The following is a 26,804-nucleotide window of genomic DNA, read 5'->3' as shown; positions in this document are numbered from 1 at the left end:
CATGTATAACAATAATAATTTGTTACATTTATATAGCGCTTTTCTGAGTACTCAAATCGCTTTACATGGAAGGGGGAATCTCCTCAAGCTATGTCTTTTTATTATAATATATCAAAATCAGTGGTTCAAATACTTCCTAGTCTATAGCTTATGCGTTTCCAACATGTCACCCATGTAGAATAAAACACTATTCTAGGGTATGATTGCTGATATGACTGGAATCTGCATTTCATATCATTATTGATGTCATCCACATCAAATACAAAAGTACAAGTCATTTCATATGTGCATAGTGATGATCAGGCTTTAAGTTCAGAAAAAACTGTTTTATTATTGTGAAGTGCACGGTGTTCGAACAAAATCTGACATCACAAAATCTCAATGCATTTTTATATTTACGAAATGCACATCACATAATTTCAGTTTGATAATTTACTAAAACAGAATTGAGTATATGGTCGTATGATGTCACTTTCTCTTGCTGGTTGTGTTAAAAACCGTCTCAGATCCAGAGCGAACTTTGCTGAACACTGATGGAGCGACTTTCCCAGCTCGTTCTGACAACAAAAACAGTAACAAATAGCATTTTGGGGTATTTTATTGTGATCAGTTTTTAGCAAGTACATGTTTAAATGGACTAAAAAATTACAAACTTAAATTATTGATGGTCTTTCGTGTGTTATTTGCCATGCTTTCAAGGAGACATGATTGTAAAGTCTTTGAAATTTTTAATTATGATAGTTTAGCAAACAACTTAACTAGATTTAAAAAAATACTATTTATATGAGATAATATTAAAAAGGTAAGAAAAATGATAAAAGGTTTGACTACCAGAGGGAACTCTACATAAACTCCCTTCACCAAGTGAGTTCGGACTTCTCTACTATATATGGAGTGGAAACATCATAAAACCGCACACATGTATACACACAGAATTTCTTTCTGGTCAAGGAAAAAACAAACAAGCTTGGATTCATTGTTTGACTGTTTAAATGACTTTTTAAATGTATTCGTTGCTAGCATTTACTGCTTGACTTACCACATTCCTGCATCACTTCAAAGGTTTTGCTCTTCACCTCTGTCCCAGAGGCAAGTTTATCCCTCGCACCAATCAGTTCCTCCTCTTTTACTTCAGGCCTCTTCATCGTCCCTGCATCTCCTGCTTCCTGCTGAAAGAAGCACAGAAATATCAACAAACAGAACATTTCTCTTCTCAGGTTCTCAGTCTTGTTTCTCTTACCTGAGACATTGTGCACTTAAGTTGTGAAGTTCCAAAGCTCTGCTGAAGTTTCTTCCTCTGTTTCTCGTCGCATATGCATTTATACACACACACACACACACACACACACACCCTTCCCTTGCAAAGTCCTGTCCCAAGTGGGCCATATTTCTTTTGGCCAAAGAATGAGTCATACTGGTACTCCTCCCATTTAATTTGAGTCACTGTTCTTTCAGGGATATGAAGCCATTATTAAAGGATGACATCTTCAATACAATTGGTTCCAGCTGCTCAGAAATGCTAACAGCGGCGTATGGTTTGTGTCAAAACATTATCTGTGCACATACTTGTAAATGCATCTAAATGAGTGGACGTGTTTGTGTATTTGTGTAACTGTTTGATGTTTATTTGTCTGTCTTCCGTATTCCTTTGGAATGACATCTTTTGCAAGGAGAGATGCTTTGAAATGACTACATATCCAGCCATGGATACATCTGTGTAATCTTTCACTGGTTTGTAAACTCAGCACAACATTTCAAAGAGTTAGGCCTATGTCAAAATTTGTGTCTATAATGTGAAATAAACACAAAAAAATAATAAATAATTTTTTTAACAAAAGCTCTTTTATTTGAATCTAGGCATGACAATACTAGATAATATTTTACAATATTGTCTTAAATTCAAATGGTAACCAGCACCGTTGACATCTGTTTTACATATAAACATTACATACATTCGACATAACTTTTAAACCGTAAGCACTGCCTTTTAAAATGTGTATATCCCAAGGAGGCAAACGCAAGACCTAATTTGATCTTGAAGTAAAGATTCCAAACTACATATGAAAACATACTGATTGTTTACATTTTCTTCATACAATATTAAATAGCACTTGCCCATGTTCAGTAAGGCAATATTTGGTCCATGACATGTTAGTGTCAATCGTTTTCAAAATCAATACAGCTTATGTGCGTTTCTTGCTGTATTTGGGTAACAATTGAGTTCTGATGAACTGCACAAGTCTCGTTTCTGTTAGAAACACTGTGATGACCACACCCAGGAGACAAACTGCCCCCACTGCAACATGAACCAGCCTGGGCAACCAGCCACCATCACAGCAGAATATTCTCTGAAAGGCGAAGAGGTTAAAAAATAAATGTGTTGATCACACAACATTAATCCACGTTCAAATTTAAAAAGTCATTTGCTACAATACCTCTGAAAAGGCTGTGAGGGCGTAGCTCATCCCAAGTACAACTATGACAGCCGAATGTGGGCGGAGCCCCCACAGGGGTGTGTAGTCACTTTGCAGGAAATACCGATGTATATAAATAACGCTGTGAGTTATTCGTAAAGCCATGTTACAGCAATTTGCTAAAATGAAGCCAACGCCGCCCAACATCCAGGTTAGCCAATAAGAAAGCAGCAGGAAGGATGCAGACAGGCCCAGCATCACTAAATTGTATCTAAAGAGACAATGTTAAAGAGTAAATGTTAAAACATGTATGTTTATAATTCTAAAAAGCACTCAATTATTGTTCTCAAACAATTATATTACAATTAAAAATATTGTAATTGAATTGTATTGTTTTGTTTACCTGTCAACTTCTTCCTTGCTCATGGCAGCAAAAGCAAAACACTCGGTTACTCCGTTAATGGCTAACAGCAAAACATAGCAGCTATAAAATTGTAGGAGAGTTGGCCCTGAAAAATATTAATGCAAATAACATTGCAGACATAAATAAAATTGTGCCATTATATTATTTGAAAAGTTCAAAGCTGAACTGTGTAATTTCTTAGCCACTACCATTTCTAAACATTTTCTCTCATCTGCCATTGGTCGGGAAAAAATGCCAATGAGGTATTTCAACAGAAAAATGATTGCCAGTTGTGTTTTACCCGATCCACTGCTTAGAAGCTCTCCACCATAGATGTCCAGTGCTAGATGGGAATATGCATAACCAAACACTGCGATGATCAGGCCAATCAAAAGCACCAGCTTCAAAAGACATTCCAGTACCTCAGCTGCCATAGAAACGTCCTCCTGTGGACCAATCAAAATTTCACAATCATACATCTGACTGGCTGCATTTACTACAGTTAGAAATGTTAATGGATACTGACTTGTTTTTGATAGCTTACGCTTCGACCACGCTCCAGGACCTTAGCGAAGAAAACGTAAAAACTCTCTTCGATAGGCAGGAAAAGAAATCGTGCCACCATCGAACCAAGATTATTTATTATATCATAAACCCCTGTAAAATAATACCAGGAAAAAAGTTTGAAACGAGTAAATTGTTTGTGCATTGGGTGTATAATTAAGGTGTCTGAAACTAACCCTGGTCTCCAAAGTTAAGAACATTCAAAAACGTCATCACATAACGCTCTCCTACAAAATCAAAACAAACCATTTATCAAAAATGCTCCAAGAAAATGTAATAGAAAAGAGTTTGTGTATGCCGCATGTCTAAATATCTAAATAAATATGAGTTACACAGACCTTCTGTAAGAATCTGTTTGAGGAAGGATTGTTTGAAAAAGCTCCATGTTAGTGTAGTCAACTTCCAGTTAAGCAGTGGCTAAAAAAAACAAACAACTTAGTTTGACTGAAACAATCATGTCTACGGCTGCCTTGAACAGATAAATGGTCTAATCTCACCTCATGGTCCACCCTCGATGGCAGCAGGTCTTTGATGTGGCAAAAAGGGAACAATTTACTCTCCGCTTCCTCCGAGCCAAGGAAATGGACAAAGTACAGCACGTAACAAAGGAGCAAAAACCCTGCATAAACACACTTTCGAATCAAAAACACACAAAATTAAGATTACATATAGAAAGGTACTATAGACTTTGCGTATGTTCAATGTGCAAATATGCAAACACACACCTGGGCTGCAGAGAAGATATAAAGCCCCCACTGAGGTGCTGAGACCACCATCACAACGGTAATAAGACACTTCGCGATCATGGCTAAGCTTTCTGCAATCACCTGTCAAATGAAAATAGTCATAATAGCACATTTATTTGATGTTTCAACTCAACATGAAGTGTATATAAGATACAATAAGAAAATAAAAGAAAAGATTTTGACACCTTTAAACGAACAAACATGTGCACATGAGCAAGAACCCAGAGAGGTTCAGCGAGCAGCTCTGTAAGTGCAGCTAGGCAGAACAATCCAACAGCAGGAAAATAATGCGGGACGGTGACCGGATCAGGTGCCTGCAGCATCCACCACCACACACAGACCAACAACACACCCCACAAACAACCCAGAGGGAATCTGAAAGTTTGAGAAAACCAGAGAGATACAGTCATATAATTAACAGACTTTTAAACGTCTTCAAATAACAGAGCTGGAGCTCAGGTGATGTATTTTGGCAAAAAAAGCTACCGTTATTTAAAGCTACCCTATCCAAATACAGAAAAGTTGCTGAATACATGCAAATTTGCATCATCAGTGCCTGCTGCAGGATGATGTTAAAATAAGAAAATTAAAAAATAAAAAGAATTATAACAAAAGTTAAACTTTCTCTTAGTATAAACATGCCAAATTAATTTTTAGACACCTACATGTGACAGCCAAACAAACAAAAAAAATGCTACTGATCCATTCATAGATCACATCACAAAAGAATTTCTACTTACGTTAGCCATAACAGGTTGATCACCTGTCTCCAGTTACGCCCCGCCCCTTCACCGCTTAAACACGCCCTCCGAAACGCCTCACTGGACAGAAACACCAACGTAGAATAGAGCAGCATCAACCTGTAACAAAAACATACTTAACAGTTAATTACCTATTTAGAAAACACACTATTAATACTTGTCTTTGTGTCATGTAAGAGTAAGCTTACCTCACATTTACTACACCTATCAGCTCCTTAGATACATAGCGCAAAGTGAATGCGTTTAAAAGAAACGTCAACACCCGAAATATGACCTGCAATAGAAAGTATATTAAGAATAGTAATATCGACTACAGAGCTGTATTTAGAGGACGTGTACGTGTGTGATGGTAACAGTACCTGAAGCAGAACAGTGTAAGAGGCTAGTGTCGAAGCACGCTTGAGTACATCCTCTGAGCCCATGGTAAATATACTTGTTAAACTCAATTAACTAGTTCTTAAGCTCACTGTTCAAATCACCGACAGTCGCCGGCGTTGATAAAAAAAAAAAGTGCTACTACCGCCACTTCATTACACCTACACGGTAGCCTACTGTGCTTTCATACAGTACAGCCAGCTTGTCAAATAGAGTACACTTCCGCCTCACTGTAGAAAGGTTTCAAAATAAAAGTATTTATTGTGGGCGTTTCTAACTAACGCTTTGAGGGATTAAGCGAGACTAATTAATTCATATTTAAGTATTCATAATTTCTGTAAAAGTACAAAATCGATGTTTGTTTGTATAGCACTGGTATTATTATAGTTTAGATCACGACTTTTAACGTTCAAACAGGAAGTGTCTTCTTACATGAGGATATGAACGTGCGCCTCTAAATCACAATTCAGTAAGGTTTTTAAAAACTCCAGTTAATAACCCATGTTGTCCTACTTTGGTATCCAACAAACAATGGTTGCCTCGATTTCTACTCTCGTCGCTGCTGCACAGAAGTTGTTGTGTGTTGGTAGGAAACGTTTATCTTCGTCGAAATGTCTTAATTTGACCGTTCAACTAATGGCTGTGGATCTGGGCGTCAAACATGCTCTGCTGTACGACTGTAATGCAGCATCACCAGAGCAAGTCTATCTATTCCTTAATTCACTACCGGATCTTGGCATTATAACCAACGAACTTCGAATGTTCTCCATAGACGACAACATCATCATTTTTAACCCTGCTACAATGGAGTCCCACCTGGATGAACTGCTTCAAAACAAAAGTCTCTTTCTTATTGACGTATCCCCCTCTAGAAAACAACATGTCTTGACTGGTATTGAGAAAAGAACCGAAGATATGATCAGATCTATTTTAGGGTTATTCAGGAATGAAGTGGATGAAAGCTCCTCAGTCATTGTGGTGGAAGAAAAGGTGTATAATGAGTGGAACTTGTGCACTCTCTTTGGAATCCTGTTGGGTTATCCTGCCACTTACTGGTTTGACCAAACCAAAGGATTTGGAAACTGCTTGTCTATGACACCATTGACACTGAGCACAGTTCAAGTCAAGTGGGAGATAAATGACATCAAACATTGCTGTTGTCTGTACTCATTCAGTATTCCTGAGGAACTGTGGGTGGAATTAGAAAGTCGTATGAAGTGGTGGATTGAGTGTCTGAGAGAGCGATTTAAAAAACAGACAGTTTTGACTGACCTTTGCTTTTCTAGGGAAACTGTCTCTTTACCTGCTGTGACACTTTAACCAGTTTTTTAACATACATAAAATACATAGTTATAATACAGTCCTATAATAAACATTTTTGCTAAATTGTCACCTAATCATTGCTTGTTTGTATAAAGGATGCTGACCGTCTTTTATCACTTTTTTCGTGTGTGGTACCGTATTCGCAAGTCTATTCTTTCAAAGCAACCTAAAAAATAACAAAAATATTGCAATTGTAAATTACTATAATGTAAATGTGGCAACTAAATGGTAACTAAAGATAAAGTCCTGAAAAATGTAGCGTTCATAAGCACACTTTTTTTTGCTATTTTGTTTATTAGGTAGAACAAAATATTATTAACAGGTACGTTATTCAGATGTGTCAATGCACTGTACCAAACAACCGTGCATTTAGGAAATAGTGTTTTAAAATAGGGCTTAATCTTTAACATAACCACCGTTAGCGATTGAGATAAAAATATTTCATGATTTTTGTGACAATAGTTCCAAAATTATTGAGGGTCATGGTGATTTGCTTTTTAATAAATCATAGTTCAAACAGTAGCTAGATACATGAAGTATACAGCTACTTTGTCACAATGCCTAAAATAAAATAAAGCCTATTTTAAAGTAATTCTGCAGTACCTTTGCACTTTGAGGTAGATTTTAGTTTCATTTTTCAAGCAGCCTTGACACAAATCAAAACTATGTTTCATATTGTAGACGATAAAACATGAAATTGACCGTCATGGTCATGAATGAAGGTTCCTGAGCCAGTGAAGTAATACCCCCTTCTCAGCTGAGTTGAATGGCTGGCAAGACTTCTCCACATCGAGCGCTCAGCTTGACATCAGCAAGGTGATCGGCTCTTGTAGGTCCTATATTTACTATGGCAATTGGAAGTTTTCTTTCACTGGCTGCAAGGAGAAAACGGTACCCTGAATAAACCTGGAAAAGGACAGAGTTGATTTTTTAGTAAATTAATTTAATGAATCACTTAATTTCTATGGAAACTTCAAAAGCATTACTCACCTGAAGAGAAGATCCAGTCACAAGCACAGCATCAGACTCGGCCAGCTTGTTATGCACAAACTGAACTGTAGCCCGGTTCACTACATCACCAAAAAACGTCACCTCAGGTTTAAGGATACCACCACAGGCGTCACAAGCAGGTACTCTGAAGTTCATGACCTGCTCATCCTCCAGAAACACATCTCCATCCGGAGCCACAGCACCGGCACTTACTGCCCAGCCTGGATTTAATGCAGCAAACCGCTTTTGAAGCTCTGCTCGCTGAATCAGATGCCCACAGCCCAAACATACAACCCTAAAAGCAAATACACGCACTATTTTTTAACCTTTGCTGGTCTTCCAATTATTTCTGATCCCATTCATCTTAAAAATAAGTTACACATCTGTTTTACTTTACCTGTGTGAACATCCATGAAGTTCAGTTAATCTCCGACTTCCAGCCTTCGAGTGCAAGGCATCTACATTCTGAGTGACAAGCCAGTGTAATTTTACCTTATCTTCCCAGTACTTTAAGGCAACGTGAGAAGAATTAGGCAAATGTGAAGAGAATTGTGGCCACCCCACGTAATTCCGCGCCCAGTATCTCTGCCTTGCTTTTGCACTGCGCACAAACTCTGAGTGTTGCATAGGCCGTCTGTCTGTCCGTGCATACAGTCCAACACCTTCTGACCGATAGTCTGGGATGCCAGATTCAGTGGAGAGTCCAGCACCAGTAATTACAAATAGACGGGAAGATTGTGACACGATAGCCTGGACCTGCTCCAAAGCGCTAGAGTCAACTGAGCCACTTGCAGGAACAAATCTCTGGACTGCAGATCGTATTGTAGAAGCATGTCTTCCTAGTGCCACACTTGGAGGCAGGGATCGCCATGACAACAGCATCTACAGACCCATCCACAGCAAAAACAGTGTGAAAATGGCAAAATACCACTGGCCATCATCTACCTATGTCATGATGTGTTTGATGCATAAGAAAAATAGCATTTGTTTTTTATTATGTTATTATTTTTCATCTTCAGAAAACATATGGACGTAACAATTCAGCAGACATGATGCTAAACTGACAAATAAATAAAAAAATAATACACTTCTTTATTAACAGTTTTTTTCACGTAATTATTTTCAGTAATGTTCCCTTTCAAAACAATTTGAAAACCAAATACAAATGATAATCACAATATACCCACTGTTTTGTTATTTCTGACATCATAACACGAGCTGAAAAGCGCGTGAACTTAAAGGTTCTAAAATGTTGTCATTATAATACCAGCACGTTTTTTTCCCACAAATTAAATTGTATTAGCTCAAGGTTAACTATTACGTTATAAACATGACTAGGAACAATCTTGAATATAAAGTTTTATGAATTTTTACGATGTTTACGAACAAAACAAACATTTAGGTGAAAAGTGAATAACTCGTGAAACTATTCAAATGCTAAGCAGACACCAATAATAAATACGCGATGGATATTATGTCTAAATACAGATTTTACTGCATAACTGAGACGTAAAACTAATGACATTATAACCTACCTGTATGATCCTGAACACCAAAAGGTTACGTTTAGTAAAAATAAATTACAATTGTGTTCTCAATTGTAGAGGTCAAAATAACAACTTCCGTGTTGTAACACAGGTGGATTATGGGAAATGTAGTGAACGCTTCTGGTTGGAAATCTTTCCCAAAATAAGAACATAAACAGTATTAAGCTATTTATAACACTTAATGACATGAAAATCAATTCTCTGATATTGCAGCTTTAAAACTTTAAAGAGCATTTTATTGTATGACAAGAATGATACAAAAGAAGCCATGGAAAAAATTTAAGATTTTTTTTTCTGAATTTACTATTAACAGGTAAGTATTTGAGTACAAATAGTTATTCTTGCTTAATTCTGTGAAGTCCAAATAAAAAAGTTTTATTAAAATGTATTTGCCGAAAATGAAAAATGGACAAAATAACAAAAAATATGCAATGTTTTCAGACCTTGAATATTGCAAAGAAAATAAGTTCATATTAGTTTTAAACACCACAATACTAAAGCTTTTACATTCATTTGAGAAGTTCAAAAATCTGATAAAATAACCCTGATTTTTAAGCCTTTGAGTGGATACAGTCCCTCAAATTCCTGTTGGGTGATTTCATGCCATACCTAAGGTGTAGTTTTGCTGGAATTTGACAAGCACTGTAATGGAAAAAACACAATAGAAATGCTAACTAGAGTCAAATTTGTAGTGGTCTCTTTTTTCCAGAGCTGTGCATACAGGATATGATCCATGCTTTTGGATGACAACCTATTGTCATAAATGCCATCATCAAGCCATTCATCTGTGTTTAGAATATGCTGCACACGTCTTGGTTGCAAAACTGCAAGATGTCTGTAAAAGGAAAGAAAGTTCAAATAAAGAACTGTTAACATATTTATATGTGCAGTTATAAAATAAAATTGGTTGTAAGATAAATGTAACATAATTGCTATGCATGCTTTCTTTTCATTTATACTTGAGTGTGTGCAGTTAAAGATGCTCTCTGCCTGTAGGTAGAACTCTTCTCCCAGTATAGCACGGTAGTCCTTGTGACTGGTCTGAACGAGGCACTTTGTAGCATCTTTAAAGAGAAGGTCGCTCTCGCCATACTGCTCGGACTCAAATAGGTGGAATCCAGTATTTGGATGACCTACTATTGTCTCCTAAAAAACAAAACGCATCTTTGGGATAATCTAAATTCTGCAGGCAATTTGCCCTCCTGTAGGACATTCCCATCCTGATGTTTAAGATGATGCTGTTAACTGAAGGCGAATGATCAATTCAACGATTATGTCAAAGTGCGCACCTGTGACTTCATCAGAAGGTCATAAATGCGAGCTGTAAGAACAGGACGTGTCATGACAATATTTGGAGGAACTGCTCCTAAATTACATGTTTTCCAATCAGTCAAAGGAGCACGATTTCCATCCACACAAAGCAATTCAAAGTCCCAGGTGAGCCACCCTGCTGCCCAGCCACTGCTGTTTAGACCTGTCAATCAAACTTATTACATTAATGAGAGAAACAAGTGTTACTGTATATACAATTAATACATCTGTGCATCCTCCAGTACGTTTAATGTTGGTCTCCAGATTGTGGTGTTCCATAAAGGCCACATCTCCAAAGCTCTTCCCACTGGGGTCTCCAACCAAGCACCTACAGTAAGTTTTAAACAGCTTTAAAGCCTGCATAGTTACGTTTTTAGGTTTTTTTTCTGTGAAACATTTTTCTCCATAAGATTTTTAGTTGAACTTTGCAAATAACAGCAGTTCCTCACCTTAATGCACCCATATTGCCATAGTAACGCTCATTATGGTTGTCAGTACACCGTCTGGTGGCGGCTTCCTCAGTCCCACCCATACACACCTTACATAGACTGCCTTGACCTCCTGGCAAACAACCTTTCCAAAACACCTCAGCATACACTAACAACAGAAAACTATATTCATCATTACCATTCAGGGGTAATTGATAAATGATTAGATCAACAAGATGTAGTACCTTTATTTGGTTCACAGGTGGCACTGTTGTTGTGTTCTGTGCTAAGTGTGTGTCTAACAGGTAAAACCCAGCCTGCAGGACTGTACATGTGACCGTGGCAGGAGCGTCTCCCTCCCAGGCTTCCAAAATTCAGACTTTTGCTTGTCCGACGTACGACTGCCAAGCCATACACCGGCGGCAATTCTACTCGGAGATATACATTTGGTGTAAAAATAATAAAAGCGGTGTATAACTTACACAAGTCATTTTGTTCATCATTACCATCACTTTCATAATGGTCTCCGGCTCCACTAAGGTCACACTTCTCTCCTAAATTTAGGATGAACAAGCATAAAAATGTGAGATTTGCAAGATAAACCAGAAGAATGTGTCAAAGGAATGGTTCACCTTCAAAATGAAAATTCTGTCACCATTTATACATTTACCATTGTCATTTTAAACCTGTGTGATTTCCTTTCTTCTGCAAAACACAAAAAACATATTTTGAAAAAACGTTGGCCCCCATTGACTTCTATTGTATGGACACAAAAGTCAATGGGGACCAACGGTTTTCTGTTACCAACATTTTTCTAAATATCTTCTTTTGTGTTTTGCAGAAGAAAGAGAGTCATACAGGTTTGAAATGACAAGAATAAATAATAACTGAATTTTTACTTTGAAGGTGAACCATCCCTTTAATGTGATAATAGATATTACATACCATAATATTCAGTCACAACAGGGACAAGGCCACATTTTCCAGCTATGAAAGCATGAGTGGCATCCAGGGACACAGCATCCACCTCATCTTTCTGTGAACATAAACAATTTATTGTGTTCAAGGTAATACGGAGACATTACAATCACTTACATACAGGGCTCTGAATTTACTTTTTACCACATTTGCCAATGGTATGCGAGGTAAAAGAATTACAAGTGATTTTTAATAAAATATATATATTTGTCCTGCAGAAAATGGCATTAAGTAGTCCACATGTATTAAACTTTCAAAAATGGTCTTACTGGACCTTGATCTTCTCAATGCAGTCGCTCATAGATGAGGCTTTCACGCACACAAGAGGATCTGACTTTATACTAAGAGCCCACTGCTCGCACTTCTTCTGCTCGGCATGACTTAAACAGCACCACCTCACCACGCTGTCCTCCAGCGAGCTACCTGACCACACACACACACAAATTCAAGTCTAAGCTTATCATTACTGAGAGTTTTACGTACAGGAGAAGCCATTTTTCACCTTCATGTCCAAGGCCCTTGAGCAAGGCCACATAGTCCAGTCCAAGAACCTGGCTAATGTCCGTGTCATCCATTAAAACAGAGAGTTTATCAGTCGTATCTTTGAAGAGAAGGTCACTTCCACCATAAGTTGCTGATTCAAATAATTGGAACCTCTGGCGTTCCTTTCCCCTCCAGCCAAATGCCACCTGTAAGAAATAGTACAAAAAAAAAGAAAGGAAGTGAGAGGTTTCAGGTTTGGGCCAAATGTGGGCTTCAATTTCACAGACTTTCGGAAAGATCTTCATGCAATCATACCTGGGCAGCTAACAAGAACTTCCGAGCAATTTTGCGGTTGTTCATACGTGTGATCACACCCCCTACAGGGCCTCGTCCCAGATTACACTTACTGTAACTACTTAAGGGGGCGCGTGTACCATCCGTACACAACAGTCTGAACTCGTCTTTCTCGCTTTCTGTTGAGGAAAGAGGAAGGAAACTGAGGGCATAGAAATAAGTTGGATCTTATATTATAAAATAATACAAAAATTGCGCTTACCACCTATGCTGTCTAGAGCTGTATGGTCCACAAAGGCAACGTCTCCTGCCCCTGACTGCAGACATCTGATACAGAAATGAGAGATAATAAAAGTGTCCAATCAAGATTCTCCAAGCTTATATACAGTATATGTATTGTATAATATTATATTAGGTATGTATTCTAACCTGAGTGCCCCTTGGTTGTGATAGAATGGCTCGCTGTGAGAGGTCTCACAATGGAAATTCTTCTGACGGATATATGATCTTTGACCCTGGCACAAGGAACAGAGACTGGCTGCCATTGCAGATGCACCGGGCACACAGCTGGCATTGAAGAAACCACTAACCGCTGACAAAACAGTAAAAATCTATGCCTAAAACGGCTTTCACAACCCATTTTCTTTTTTTGTCTCAGTACTTTTGTGTCCATACAATGAAAGTCAAAGGGTGCCAATGTTGTTCGGTTAAAATGTATTATTTTGTGTTCTGCAGAAGAAAGAAACTCATGCAGGTTTGGAATGACATGAGGGTGGGCAAATGATGAAAGAATTTCCCTTTAAGTGATTGAAAAATATATTTAAACAATCTACAGTTTTCTGGATTGTTCCTTAATGTCTAGTCGTGATAGGCTGGGTTACCCTGACTAAGAGGCTCATCCTCTCCCCAAGGCAGAAGGTTGCGAGAGAGCAGATGTCCTAAAGGCAGACTCCAGCCCGCAGTCCAGCGTGCTCCACTGTGACAGCTCCTACTGCCCTTTAAAGTGCGCATCTCTAGTGTACTATCGTTCCGCACCACAGCCACTGCAAGAATACAACCACCTGAGAAATAAAACAAGAATGATTCCGAGAAAGAGAAATAGAGAGATGGAGTAAAAAACAACATATTAGTCAAATTATGCCCTAAGCAAACATTGCACACAATATTGCAAATTCACTTTGAAGAACATTTAGCTACCTAATACGGATTTATAATTCAATATAAACCTAGAAACAGATTAATTAGGTCATGGCACAATACCATCTTTGTAGATTTCCTTTGCAACTGTTGTGAGACCAAACTGTTTCACTGCAGAATAAACCTCTCCAGCATCCAGATTCACCAGATCAGCTTTATTATCCTGACAGGAGAGGAAAAGCAATTCTTGAAAACTAATAAAACGAGTTCTTTTTTTCAGTCAAAAAAATAAGGTTTACGCACCCGTATCTTATTAATGCAGTCAGATGTACCATAAGCTTTAACACATGAGAGACGCCCAAAGGCGGCGAGAGCTGCAGGTGGAAGGACGCTGGCCAGCGCTTTGGCGAGCTCCGCGCATTTCCTCTGCTCCGGCTCTGATACAGTACACCAGCGCATCTTCTTTCCTAAACGCACGAATGCACTTACAAAATACTTTATAGTCTTATAATACTTTACATATTACGGGCCAATTGAAAAATTCAGTCAGTCAAAACGCACCTAGTTTTTTACTAGCCAATAGCTTCACAGAAAATGGATTCACTAGGCTACATCACGTCACAGAAAAAAATCCCCCTTTTTTATAAAAATATATACAGCTTTTAAAAAATAGTTTTATACTTTCATTACATATATAAATAAAAGCGTTAGCCATGAGGCATAATAAAAACTCTCCGAAAGGTAAAATTACCTGCCCAAGATAACAGTCGTGCGCATGGAATTAAAATAACGATCTAAAATACCCAATATAAACAATATAAAACAAAAGTAGCTTGGTTTTCCCGTGCATTTGTTTTCTGGAAAACGTTAATTTTACCGCCACCACCACACGCACATAAAAAGAAACCCAGAGCAACGTTTTCAGTATGATTTAATTGAGATGCACCTAATCAAATATAATTAAAACATCCAAAACGTAAATAACCAAACTAATTTCTTTTTATGTTCATGACAAATCACACTTACCCAAGCAGGTGATAGAGCACAACAGTAATATGACAACACATGCTTTCTTCATCGTAGTTTTAATAATCTCTGCTGGAAAAGTGTAAGAGTCAGAAGAGGATACGAGTTTCAACGAGCCGTGAAATCGCCAATGGAGCGGACATGTCGCCTACTGAAGACCTCAGTGTCAAAATTTGCACCAGTTTGAAAAACGTGCATTGGGTAAGAGAGTGTTTTCAAAGCAAAGAGTGCTTATAAATGCGCGCATGTGGAAAATATTAGTGTGGAACTCTCTCGTGTCACGTGGAAGATTTTCCTTGCCTGCCGTTTTCAGGGCATTTCCAGAGTGCGTATGCTGTGTGGAATGACCTCCTGTTTACTATAAATAAAATATTATAATTCCAAATAAAGCTTCCAAGATCTAACACTTCAACATTATTCAGTTCAATTTTATTTTTATGATTTATTAAAAAAGGAACATATTTTACAACAGCTTAAACAAAATAAAAAACACCTGATTATAGAACAAATAAATACCACAAGTTTCCCCCAAAAAGATCCCCGAAGTACAATAAAAAATAAAAAGTTGTTCTTGGATATAGTTGCCATTGAATGTGCATCTAAACAACATAAAAAAGTTGAGAAGTTTTGTATTTCTGTCACACACTTGGGACTGTGTGTTGGATGACATACTGGAGGTATATTTCACCATGTCTATGTGTTAACCTTCGACGGTAGTAGTTGAATCTTGATGGTGTCAACTCTTGCAGCATGGCAGATCATGGTGGGCTTCTGCTTGTTTAGTTTCACAGACAGAGAAGAAATGCGCTTCTCAAGCTGCAAAAAGCATGATATAAAACACAGAAATAAATGAAATCAGGAAAGTAATGGTCCTGCATACACATTACACCCAAGCATGAGTCATTAGACCTCTGAGGCAGTGATGACAAGCTTAAAATTGAAAAGTAAACTCTAATGAAGTCACTAACATAATAAAGGATTAAATATCAAGAATTTACAATATTTACATTATACAATTTTCAATATTACACATCGTAAAACTATGTGGAGTAGGGGGTTATGCAATCGTCTGAAAACCCCTCACAGATGGTTTTGAGTATTAGATTTATGTTTACGTTGTTTCTACCAAAATATGCGTGTTAAATGTGAACCACCGGTGTACAAAAGAGCAGCCAAAAGAATCTCGATCCTCCCACTTCATGTACCTGTACTGATAAGTGTGTGAGAGAAAGACTGATACCTCATTTAATTCCTGTAATATGTTTTCTCTTTCCTCGGGTTCTCCCTCAATGCCTGTTGTTTGGAGCCAGTTACTCAAGACCTTCTGGAGCTGACGCCATGCACTAAAGACACACACACAGTATTTTGGCGAATCACAAAATGTCAACGATAAAAATTCCTTTTGTTCATATTTACCACTGAAGCACAGACAGAAATATTTTCACCCTTAACTGAAGCAGACAGAAATATTCACAAGATTAAAATCCAGGATTTCTTAAGTGTTTCTTTTTATAGGATAATTACCCTCTTTAATTGATTCACCAGACAAACACTGCTGGAGTGTCTATTCACATTTATCTAATGCAAAAACACTGAGTATTACAATACAAAAAATACAATTTTCCAAACTTACAGTTCTAAATATAGGAGATGAGTCTTCACGCATTTGCATATAATTTAAACATATTTTGGAAGAAATCAGACTATAAATCTTGAGGAATAATACCCAAATTTAGAAAGTGAACAATAATTCTTAATATTGTACATTTGTTCACACTTACTGTAGCTGTTTTCTGTCTTGTTGATATCTTTGCATTTCCATTCTAATATCTAACAGCTCTTTAGTGAGGTTTTCAGTTTGCTCCGAGTCTATTTCTAAATCCAAAGCCTCGTCTTCCTCGCTCTCCTCTTCCTCGGGTGCTCTCTTATATACACCTACAACCAGGGAGACAACAATGAGGATTCTCAATATTTTACTGAACAACAGAAAAAACTACTACTCACTTCATATTATAAAAGAATGTATGTTTTGTTTATTTACCTTTTGGAGGCAAAAATCCAGAACCTAGTGAAGGTTCCATATTGCTTAAACTTGTTTTCTGTAAGAAAATAGATTATAATATACAGTATATCAATCTTAAAATGATTTGTTTATCCTAATGAGGAAGAAAACACTTTTAAGAACATTTGAAGTAAAATGGTCTCTTAAATCTCATAACTTATTGTTGCTTATTTCCCTTGACATTGTAATTGGGATTTCTTTCATATAATAGAATTTACATTAAAACACTTATTTTATTGGGTATTTTTGCACTATGAATAATTATTCTTGAAGCTTTACAGATTACCTTGCCATGTATTTTCCTGACAGTAAATGAAGAAGGAGGCAGCAGTATGTCATGGCTGGTAGTGACAATATATCCAGGAGGATCAGTTTTGAGGGGCATGATTTTAGGGTTTAGTGCTGATGTAGAGGACTCCAGTGGATTATGGGTAAAAGGGACTGAGATTAATGAAGTGAGAAAAGGAGGATTCTTTGAAGAGACTGAGGCAAACTCAATCACTCCTACAGATGTCCTCTGACTACTGGAGCACCACAGAAAAAAAGTTTATTACTATTTGAACATTTTTAAAAAACAGGTATGTTCGAATGAATAAAGAAGTGTGTAAGTGTACTATACCTGTTGATCTTGGAGTGCTGTAGCAGAAGTTTGGCTGGGGACTGCAGAAGATCATCTGGTCTCCTTGGTTGGAGTCTAGCTGCTCGAACCAACAACCTGTAGACGCGACAGGAGATTTTTTTCATATATTTGGACAAAATCAATAATTAAACAATATTAATTGTATCACACACAACAGTTTTTACCCCCTTTAATATGAAGTGATGATGCAATAAGAATGGCCTTCACTCACAGCTGGTTGATGATTGAATCCTTTCGGTTCTCCTCTGCTGCTTGGGTCCTGATTGGGCAGGGGGCGGGACTAGGGGTTTGGTCCGACTTCTCAGGCAGAAAGAAAGACACACTCTTCTTGGGGTGGCTGTCTTTGGACACTATAGTTTTACTTTCGGTAGGCTTACACAGCGCCTTCTGCTTCCATCGTATGGCACACCGCCTTACCACTTCCTGTATCCTCCGACAACTCTATATTTTGCATGCAGTTGTGATGATTAAATGTTTTTTAACTTACTTATAAAACTATCAAAAATGACAAACAGCACACAGACCGAACCTGTTCAAAGCTGTGCAGGGCCATATTTGTTGAGAAAGCGCTCATGTGTGCCGTGTGTGTGAGGATGTGTGTGGCACCCTCTCTCAACAGTTCATCTCTGTAAAACTGAGCTGCCTCTGCCAATCGCTTTTGCTTCCTGTGGCGGTCTGCGATCCAGAGCCGCCACGCGCAAAACACCTAAAAACATACAGACCAACATGATCACATCATTTAAAGGGGTCATATGACATGGCTAAAACGAATATTATCGTTTGTTTTAGATGTAATGCAATGTGTATACTATACACGATTTAAGGTTCAAAAACGCTGTATTTTCCACATACCGAGCATGTTTGTATCTCCTCTTTGCCCCGCCTCTCTGAAACGCGCAGATTTTTAACAAAGCTCATCGCTCTCTGAAACGATATATACCTCGCTACTGACGCTGGGAATCCAGTCGCCCTTGTTCTTTTGAATCTTACATAAAGATAAGACTGAGGTTATTGTATTTGGCCCAAATGTTAACTATTCAACGAATTGTCCAGAGTTAGAATGCTTCTCCTCACTTAGATCATCTCAGGTACGAAACCTTGGCACCCTTATCGACCAGCATTTAAAATTTGATAAACAGATTTCTGCCGTTATTGGCTCAACCTTCCACCAGCTATGCCTCTTGTCGAAGATCAAAAACTTCCTTAACCCCAAAGCTTTAGAAATGGCCGTTCATGCTTTTGTGACATCTCGGCTAGATTACTGCAATTCCCTTTATTGTGGTATCTCTAAATCCCAGCTAGCTCGCCTGCAGCTTGTTCAAAATGCTGCTGCCAGGCTTCTTGTCGGATGTAACAAATTTGAGCACATCACCCCTAATCTTAGAGCCTTACATTGGCTGCCTGTCCATCAGAGAATCGACTTTAAACTTCTCCTATTCGTTTACAAATCCTCGAATAATCTTGCACCAGTTTACCTTGCCCAACTACTCCATAGTTACACCCCTTCTAGATGCCTGCGGTCTGGCACCCAAGCTCTACTGGTCGTTCCCCAGGCGAGGCTAAAAAAAGAGGGGAGCGCGCGTTTGCCGAGACCGGGCCCCGTCTATGGAACTCTCTCCCCTTAGAGATCAGATCTGTGACTATGGGTATGGGTCTGGGTTTTTAGGTTTTAATTATTTTATTCCTATTTTTAGTGTGCGCGTTATGTTCGATGCCTTGTCTGTTAAGCACTTTGGTCAGTCTAGTGGCTGTAGTAAGGTGCTATACAAATAAAATGAACTCGAACTTGCTCTGAAAAGCGAGGTGTGCTATGATTGGCCAGTTAACCAGTGAGTAGTGATTGGTCGAATACTGCAAGCGTGTGACAGAAATGTAACGTCTCTTACCATATTTGGAACATCAGGTTCCAGAGCAATTGTACTGACAGGTATTCACCTTACTTGCGTATACATTTGGGCGGTCTTAGTCAAATCATACCACGAACTGACGTAGATTTGTGGGGGTGTGGTTACACCAGGCGTTTCAGGCAGGTCTGGGAGAGCATTCGCTTTTAGATAGAATGCATCTCTTGTTCTGACTCCAACACTTTAATTTTTGCAATTTTACGTATCTAATACTGTACATGCATGGGCAACTTACACACCAAAGACACAGAAAAACACGTATTCGCGCCATATGACCCCTTTAAGACAATGCAAGTACATGCCATCTGAATTATCTCTGACATGATATAATGCTGTAATCTGACCTTGCCCTGCAGGTTAAGAGACCAATGCCAAAGCGAGGTCTCGGTTAGCTCCGCCTCTCTTCTTCTGCTCTGCAGCTGTGTGTCAAACATTCACATTCAGACACAAATTACACTTCAAAGAAAGACAAAAATCAATCATCCAGCCTTAAAAATGACAACAGCTTGAGCTCATTCGAAATAAGTAAGGCCATATAAAAGAGCTTTCATATCATAAACACAGCTAGAATTTTAACTTTTAAACTAACAGTATGTAATTTCTTCCCCAATAGCAGCACCCAAAAAATTAGAAAAAATGAGATTATTTGAACTATTCAACCCTTCTTACCTGTGTCCTCCAGGAGATAAAAAAGCGCTGACAAATCCTCAATCTGTGAATCTCAAAGCTTCTGTCTTTCATGACCTGACACACAAACATACATATTTATATGATGTCAAAATAAAAAAGGACTATAATAAAATGTACTGTATCTAGACATGGAGAGCTGGAATCGTACCTGATAGTTTTTGTGATGGTGAATATAAATCCTCCATGTGCTCAGGACTCTTTTACCCAGCGTTCTGCTGTAGTGTCTTCTTGCCCTCTCATTCACCAATCTCTCGTTCTTCACCTCCCTGCTACGTTCTCTCCATCTCCTCAAAACCACTTGTGTGCGCACTAACAGAGCACAAACAATACTGACACTGCATTTCATCAATCATATCCGTAGTACAGATCTTTCCTCGACATACAGGTATCCAATTTATAGTTTTAGTAAACATACAACAAACAATGAGATTTATATAACAACGAGTACATTTATTCAGATGTGTCTGTGCTTGTCTCAGCGCTTCCTCCCGTTGGTGATGGTGCAGAATTGCAGTTACTGTTCTCTGTCGCCATGCCAGAAACACCTATGAATAAAAAATGACATCACACACTTCATATCACACCAAAAAATCTAATCTATTACAAAAATAAATATTTAAAAAAGTATTTGAGTACACTATGGCACTGTCATAACATTGTATAAATAATTGTCTGATATAAGTAATAATCTTGATATATGCACCTGTGACAAAAGGTGGTTTTGATAGAAGCACTGCACTTTGATTTCCTTCTTTTTCTCCTCCATCAAATGTGACACGTTTGTTTTCCACACACAGAACATTTTTCTGCAAATCGCACAAAAAAATTAAATAAGAGTTTGTAAATCTATCAAATCAAACACATTGAAAGAATGACAAAATACCTGAGCAGGTTCTGCTGATGTTCCTTGTAGCAGCATTCCACATCTTATTTGATCAACTGAGTCTGCAAATGACACCGCTGTACACATGCACGCAAAACTTTAACATTATTTACTTTTGATACTTAATTCATGTATGCATCTTTATATTTTGTCATCTTATTGTCATAATCTTGTTAAAGGTGCAGTTTGTAAAAACCGTCAATCAAAACAACAACAATGCCATAGCTTGATGATGCTGTGAAGGAGCGTGGAATGATGGGATCTGTTGTCTTCAACTCCACCGCTGATGGCCATTAATCAGACGGGAACAAGAAATCATGTTAGATTAGGTAAAGTTTTATAATTGTTGCGAATAATTGTGGTCCATAAATAAGTGACTGCTCGAAACAAGCAAGTGGCTTGCTAGACACAAGACACTACTTCAGCATTTGTCCATGACACTGTTGTCAAGGGGAACGCGGATATGACGCCATTGACAGGCAACTGCACAGCCCCGTATCAATGTTTAGAATGGCGATTTTCTCACGATTTACAAGTAGTTGGAAACATTTGAGATATTGTAAGTACTCAGCTGAACAAAATATATAACACTAGCTTGGTGGTTTTTGGATATTTTACCGCAAAATTGTTACAAACTGCACCTTTAACATACTGTAGTCTGTGGATTTTTGAGTTTTCGTAATTTTGTTTCCATACCTTCCAAGCTTCTAGAGTATGTCTGAGCAGTCTGCTTTGATAATGTTCCTCCATTTGTGCAAATCTTTTTCTCTTCTCTCTTCTGTGATCTACATACTGTCACAAAAACAAGCTCATGTTGATCTTAGACTCATTATTTCATAACAACTGCACAATGTTCTTCTTTCGGCTGTTTTCTGAGTTCAGCTTTACTCGTACCTGATGCCAGTCTGTCATGGCTCTCCTGAGACACTGTTGTTTATCATGACCCTCTGCCTGCTCGAAATGTCTCTGACTGGTAGAAAAAATACAGATTGAACAAAACTTCAGATTTAGGTTGATCTATATAATTTAGCAAAGCTTAATTTTAGGCACACCTGATCTGTATGGTTGTGACAACATCTCTCCATTGTTTCAGAGCCTTGCGTAGCAGAGTTTGCGTGTAAAGCGAATCGGCTGCTTCATGTTTGGATCTCACTTCTCTGCGCTGTACAGCTCTGTCGGACCACTTAGACCAGGCGTGAGAAACACACGTGTGCTCGGCATGCAATATAGCCTATAAGAAACATACAAACTGCTGAGAAAGTGATACAATGCACAAACATCTTTTGAGATTTTGTGATGACAAATAAAGAGTGTTGCTGGAATAGTGTTGTACAAAGCATTTCCTTATATGCTATACTGTGTGTGGTTATGTACGTGACATAAATATATATGTATATGCAAAAAAAGATAAGTGAAAGATATATGTATATGCAGGGCAAGTTTACAGTTCTTTCGGCTAGTCTGTGATCTCTCTGTAGCTCCAAGTTTCTCCACCAGGTGTAAAATGCAGAACCACAAGTCTGTTGCCTATATAGAAAATGTTTAGATTTTCAATACAGCACACACAGAAACTACCTAAATATTACAATCACAGATACTCACTTGTAATGTTTTTTGGCAGCGTCTTTTCTCTGTCGTTTCTCTGCCCGTTGTGCTGTAAACTCCATCCAAGAGTTTACACATTGTGGGAGCGCACGTCTGGCAAAGCAGGCGTCAGCACGTGATTCCAAATCCTATCCAAATTCATACACAAAGAGATCAAAAATCATGATGGAATTCTTCAAAATGATTTTAACCATTAATGATAGAAAACAATTAGTTTGTATAAAAGAAAAATATGCTTATATAGGATTTAGCTAAGATAGTGTAATGATAAAATATTTGATTTAGATTAGTAAAGTCTGACGCTACCTGCATCTGTTTATGCTGCGTAAGCTGATCTTTCCAATGATGAAGGCAAACTCTCAACACAGAGATCCTGTTAAATATTTACTACTGTAAAACAAACTGTATCTTACACAAATACATGTTTGCTAGTAAACGAATATGTAGTATATATGGTTTTCCCTATATTACATATATAACTCAAACTATGCATTGACTAACTTGTGACGAGTTTGTGCAATGCTCATCTGGGGCTGTAAGCTTTGGTCTTCAGCCTGATCCAGACGCAGCTGCCACGCTTTCCAACATCTCACCAGCAACTACAGTTTAAGGCATGTTTTAAAGATCATTTTGCAGCTTAGTTTGAATAAAATGATCAATTCTGAAAGTACATTGTCATGCTCTTACAATGTGATGATGATGCTGGACACTAATATTTTTGTTGATGCGGCGAGTTTTACTCTGCGTGACATTTAGGGCCAAGCCTTTCAACCCCAAACGCTGAAATGAAGCACAAAGATGATCATAATCATGCACAATACAAACAACAAAAACATGATAATGCTTTTAACAAAGTTTACCACTAACCAAAAGACTGAGATGACGGTATTGCATGGCAACCTTTTCCTTCTTAGCCTTTTGTGAGCACAGACTGACATCTATGTGTCAACTCAGGAAAACATTGTATAGTTGATAAAGTTCACTTTTTTTGTGTTTAAATGCAAACTAAAGTAGTAATGTGATATAGAAATCTGTGCAAGCAAAGATACATTGTTTCCAGTGTGCGAACACCAGACGCTGGGATCCGTGCTGTGCCAGTTTGTCTGCTCTCTGGTCTCTGTCCTTCTCAGCATGCCTGGATTGCAAAACCTTGTGCCACACACACCAATACTTCTCCAGCACTGAGACATGCCATGCATCCTGAGCAACCGCTGCATCACAGCAAACAATATACATTCCTATTCATCATAAACTGAATTCAAGAGACAGCCAGACTAAACTAATGAATGGTACCTGTTCTCTTGTTCTTATCCTGCCTGTTCTGTATGTGTCTAATCCATCCATGCAGGGCATGTTTTTGCAACCGATGGCAATAGTGACGATGAGCTTTGGACTCTTTTTCCTTCAGAACACATGCATGTGTTATCCTCTCTCTCCAGTGCTCCCATGCCTGTGAAGAACAGCAATGTTTGATGTTATTCAAGCTAGATGTTACATGCACATGCACACTCATACTCACTCTGCTTTGTACAGTGTGAGCCCAGTGTTGTAAGGCGAGATCTTCTTGATGGTACTCCACATCCCTGTGCTGTAGGGCAGCATGCCAACCCATCCAAACCCACCTTAATAACCAACATATATGCACACACAAAGAAAAATAATTTCACATTATTGCTATCTTGCATGCATGACACTATTTTCTGTTTTTACACATCCAAGAATGCAGTTAATATATTTATCACATACATAACTATCTAATGACAATAATAGTGTATATTAGCTATTAAGGTTGCATTAAGGAAAAGCTCACTTCAGTACAGCAAGTCTTTTGTGCCGTTCTGCTGTCTCTTGCATCTTGTGTTTCATGCGACACATGTCCACATACATCTCCCAGCCATTCAACACATGACACAGTTTGTGTCTCTTCTCTGCAGTACAGTACACAGTTTTCAAGTTCATGTGAATCATTGCTTTGAATTTATTTGAATTTTAAATACAATCTGTATCTACTGTGTAGGTACAAAAATATTAGAAGAATAACAGTCCACATACCAAAGTTGATCGCGAGCTGCAGTTTCTTTTTTTCTTCTCTCTGCACAGCCACATGTTTCTGCCAGGCCTGAAATGTTTTGCTGTATAGCATATACCTTCATGAGCAGGCAAAATAAGAGGAAGAATTCATGAGTTCCTCACTGAGGTCCTAGCTAATAAAAGCAAGGCTTAGTTGGAGTTTTGCTTTTCTGACAAAAATGTTTGCTTTACAGCAATGGTGAAAATCTATAAGATAAGCAAAATGTGTATCTGGTCAGACTTACATATAATGACAGTCAGCTCTTATGTTGAGTGTCCATTCCCTTCTTGCTTGCCACCACTCATCTTTCCAAGCTCCTAAAGTCTTTTTTAAGACCACCTTACGGTACTGAGATCTGAATAAATAGATTTTTTCTTTGAAATATTTTGGAGTAACATTAAAAGACAGTATTGCAGTAGTAGGGCATACGAACTACATAGGTCACTATATGTGTATTCCGCTACCTGGCTTGGGATGTTGTTATTCGTCCAAACGTCTTTTGTATCCACAGGTGAAGGAACTTTCGAGCCAGGTGCCTTACAATCCAAAGCAACATTCACTTTGAATGACTTTCACAAAATACAAATACAGAAGGATGTTGGCAATAAGAAAATAATTGTGTATAACGTTACCTTATCCTCAGTTCTTTAAGTCTGCCTCCCCGGTTCCAAGTATATCCTACCCGGTAGGTGTTTTTGCGTGTCGGTGTTTTACGTGACAGGTTTTTCTCAACACCACAGGACAACTTTTTTGCACCCTTTGCTCTTGCCGTGTGCATCTTTGAAAAATCACGCACAACCTTCCTTCAATCCCTCACCGAAGGTTTACAAAAGGTGCCTGAGTTAACTGGTTAATGTAAAGTCATTTAATTAACGTTCGGGGATTTGTTGATGTTATTTAACGCGGTCAAAGTAGCTAATTATAAATGTCATCTCTGTTTTACCTGAATGACAACGGACAACGAACAACAAACCATAACTGCCGCTCTTCTGAGTTGCATATACATACTTCCGGTACATCCTGTCATAATAAAAGACCTTGTCAAAAATATACTGTAATCATGTGTAGTGCCCCTTGATCCCACTTTGCAGTAATGCGTTTATATCAGTGATTACTGAGTTAGGTTTAGATAAGTCAATAAACTGAATTAAATTGTGAAATCCTGTTATCTCTACCAGTAACTGAGCTGAAACTGCATGTTTTGGTTATGTTCATGACTTTGACGTACATAAAACAATAGTTTTTCATTCAGCCTCATGCCTCAGTCACCACAGTCCACATCTAGATAAGTGTGTTGGGTCTAAGAAGTCCCTAGTGTGAAAGTTTCCAGATAACCTTGGAAGTCTTTAGAGACATATAATCACTATTACCTTGACAATACATTTTGTGCCACTTTCTGTACTATTTTGCAAATAACGTAGTAAAGTCAGCTAGGTGTTGATGTGTTCTTTCCAAAAGCATCTGCACCAGATGGAGCAATGATGAAAAACCCCATCCCTCCCTTCCCTTTATTACTTCTATCCAGTTTTCTTCACTTCTGCCAAGACTCTGCAGCATACCATGGCTTGAAATAATGACATCTATGCATTGTAACATCCTGTCACAGTAGATTGCTCTTGTTTTTTATATTAAATTATCATTATGTATTTATTACCTGTTTTTTATTCAATACTCAATATAAAATTATAATTTAAAAACAGCAATAATTAAAAATAAACAACAATTATGTTTTGTCGTCTTAATACTATTTTTATATGACAGACTACTTGATTTGACACAACACAAACATGTTGTGTAATCCATTAAAAAACTGAAATATTTTTTATATTTAAATAGGCCCATGTACATAAAAAATGTTATAAATAAAAATGCACAGGTGAATGTGTGTTACCAATACAATTTATTTGTTGTTTTGTTTATTGAACAATATCAATATACAAACTCACGTAGCGCATAATAACATGCATAATTATGAAAATTAAACAAATAAATATGCAATTAAATCAATTTATTTGCAGGTGTGATGGCCCAAGAACAGCCCTGTGTCTCGATCAGCTCCCTTGCTCCCGAGATCGTGAATCAGTATATCGTGTAACGTTAACGGGTCGGGCACTGTAAGTACCCTGGCTCCCTTCTCATTGGGACACTATTCACTTATTTTCCTGTGAC

General features: G+C 38.0%; 6 protein-coding genes across 7 annotated transcripts; 1 reads left to right on the top strand and 5 right to left on the bottom strand.

Annotated features, from left to right (window-relative positions):
* Positions 1-211: 211 nt before the first annotated feature.
* On the bottom strand, positions 212-1,728 carry mustn1a (musculoskeletal, embryonic nuclear protein 1a). Of its 2 annotated transcripts, none has more exons than XM_057337515.1 (3): positions 1,241-1,728; positions 1,040-1,166; positions 212-557 (listed from the first exon to the last, which is right to left on the bottom strand). In XM_057337515.1, exons 1-3 carry the CDS (start codon positions 1,247-1,249, stop codon positions 469-471), a joined length of 225 nt encoding a protein of 74 aa, XP_057193498.1. In that variant the 5' UTR covers positions 1,250-1,728; the 3' UTR covers positions 212-468. The 2 variants fall into 2 exon arrangements, with proteins under 2 accessions (XP_057193498.1, XP_057193497.1); XM_057337514.1 differs by having other exon boundaries at positions 440-557; positions 1,040-1,169.
* Positions 1,729-1,850: 122 nt separating this feature from the next.
* Positions 1,851-5,361, bottom strand: rft1 (RFT1 homolog). The gene is made up of 13 exons (XM_057337509.1): positions 5,248-5,361; positions 5,077-5,162; positions 4,868-4,987; positions 4,313-4,502; positions 4,107-4,208; positions 3,879-4,013; positions 3,720-3,798; positions 3,558-3,608; positions 3,344-3,474; positions 3,119-3,263; positions 2,818-2,923; positions 2,436-2,685; positions 1,851-2,348 (listed from the first exon to the last, which is right to left on the bottom strand). Exons 1-13 carry the CDS (start codon positions 5,308-5,310, stop codon positions 2,184-2,186), a joined length of 1,623 nt encoding a protein of 540 aa, XP_057193492.1. The 5' UTR covers positions 5,311-5,361; the 3' UTR covers positions 1,851-2,183.
* Positions 5,362-5,764: 403 nt separating this feature from the next.
* lg7h1orf74 (linkage group 7 C1orf74 homolog) lies at positions 5,765-6,695 on the top strand. Its single transcript, XM_057337513.1, has one exon. It carries the CDS (start codon positions 5,765-5,767, stop codon positions 6,581-6,583), a length of 819 nt encoding a protein of 272 aa, XP_057193496.1. The 3' UTR covers positions 6,584-6,695.
* Positions 6,696-6,804: 109 nt separating this feature from the next.
* Positions 6,805-9,288, bottom strand: sirt4 (sirtuin 4). The gene is made up of 4 exons (XM_057337512.1): positions 9,112-9,288; positions 7,974-8,458; positions 7,577-7,871; positions 6,805-7,492 (listed from the first exon to the last, which is right to left on the bottom strand). The coding sequence occupies exons 2-4, from the start codon at positions 8,456-8,458 to the stop codon at positions 7,340-7,342; spliced, it is 933 nt and encodes a 310-aa protein (XP_057193495.1). The 5' UTR covers positions 9,112-9,288; the 3' UTR covers positions 6,805-7,339.
* Positions 9,289-9,372: 84 nt separating this feature from the next.
* Positions 9,373-15,023, bottom strand: sxph (saxiphilin). Its single transcript, XM_057337508.1, has 17 exons — positions 14,781-15,023; positions 14,058-14,221; positions 13,878-13,977; positions 13,499-13,678; positions 13,047-13,209; positions 12,880-12,944; positions 12,639-12,796; positions 12,343-12,529; positions 12,115-12,263; positions 11,808-11,898; positions 11,369-11,416; positions 11,108-11,290; positions 10,884-11,031; positions 10,680-10,762; positions 10,413-10,597; positions 10,083-10,269; positions 9,373-9,958 (listed from the first exon to the last, which is right to left on the bottom strand). Exons 1-17 carry the CDS (start codon positions 14,830-14,832, stop codon positions 9,915-9,917), a joined length of 2,187 nt encoding a protein of 728 aa, XP_057193491.1. The 5' UTR covers positions 14,833-15,023; the 3' UTR covers positions 9,373-9,914.
* Positions 15,024-15,140: 117 nt separating this feature from the next.
* On the bottom strand, positions 15,141-25,636 carry sfi1 (SFI1 centrin binding protein). Its single transcript, XM_057337507.1, is given in 31 exon segments — positions 15,141-15,596; positions 16,021-16,123; positions 16,562-16,715; positions 16,822-16,879; positions 17,129-17,366; positions 17,462-17,557; positions 17,694-17,923; positions 18,012-18,188; positions 19,731-19,805; positions 20,056-20,130; positions 20,225-20,385; positions 20,525-20,621; positions 20,780-20,882; positions 20,960-21,036; positions 21,656-21,751; positions 21,854-21,929; positions 22,012-22,190; positions 22,405-22,486; positions 22,562-22,692; positions 22,871-22,937; positions 23,066-23,163; positions 23,252-23,344; positions 23,432-23,502; positions 23,614-23,775; positions 23,858-24,014; positions 24,084-24,186; positions 24,375-24,492; positions 24,617-24,711; positions 24,880-24,990; positions 25,100-25,171; positions 25,268-25,636. Coding segments are annotated over 31 exon segments (3,624 nt in total). The 5' UTR covers positions 25,414-25,636; the 3' UTR covers positions 15,141-15,473.
* Positions 25,637-26,804: the final 1,168 nt, after the last annotated feature.

The sequence above is a fragment of the Triplophysa rosa genome, linkage group LG7, assembly GCF_024868665.1.
Source record: "Triplophysa rosa linkage group LG7, Trosa_1v2, whole genome shotgun sequence".
Classification (NCBI taxonomy): domain Eukaryota; kingdom Metazoa; phylum Chordata; class Actinopteri; order Cypriniformes; family Nemacheilidae; genus Triplophysa; species Triplophysa rosa.
Note: the sequence above shows the minus strand (reverse complement) of the source record. Positions and strands in the feature narration are given on the sequence as shown.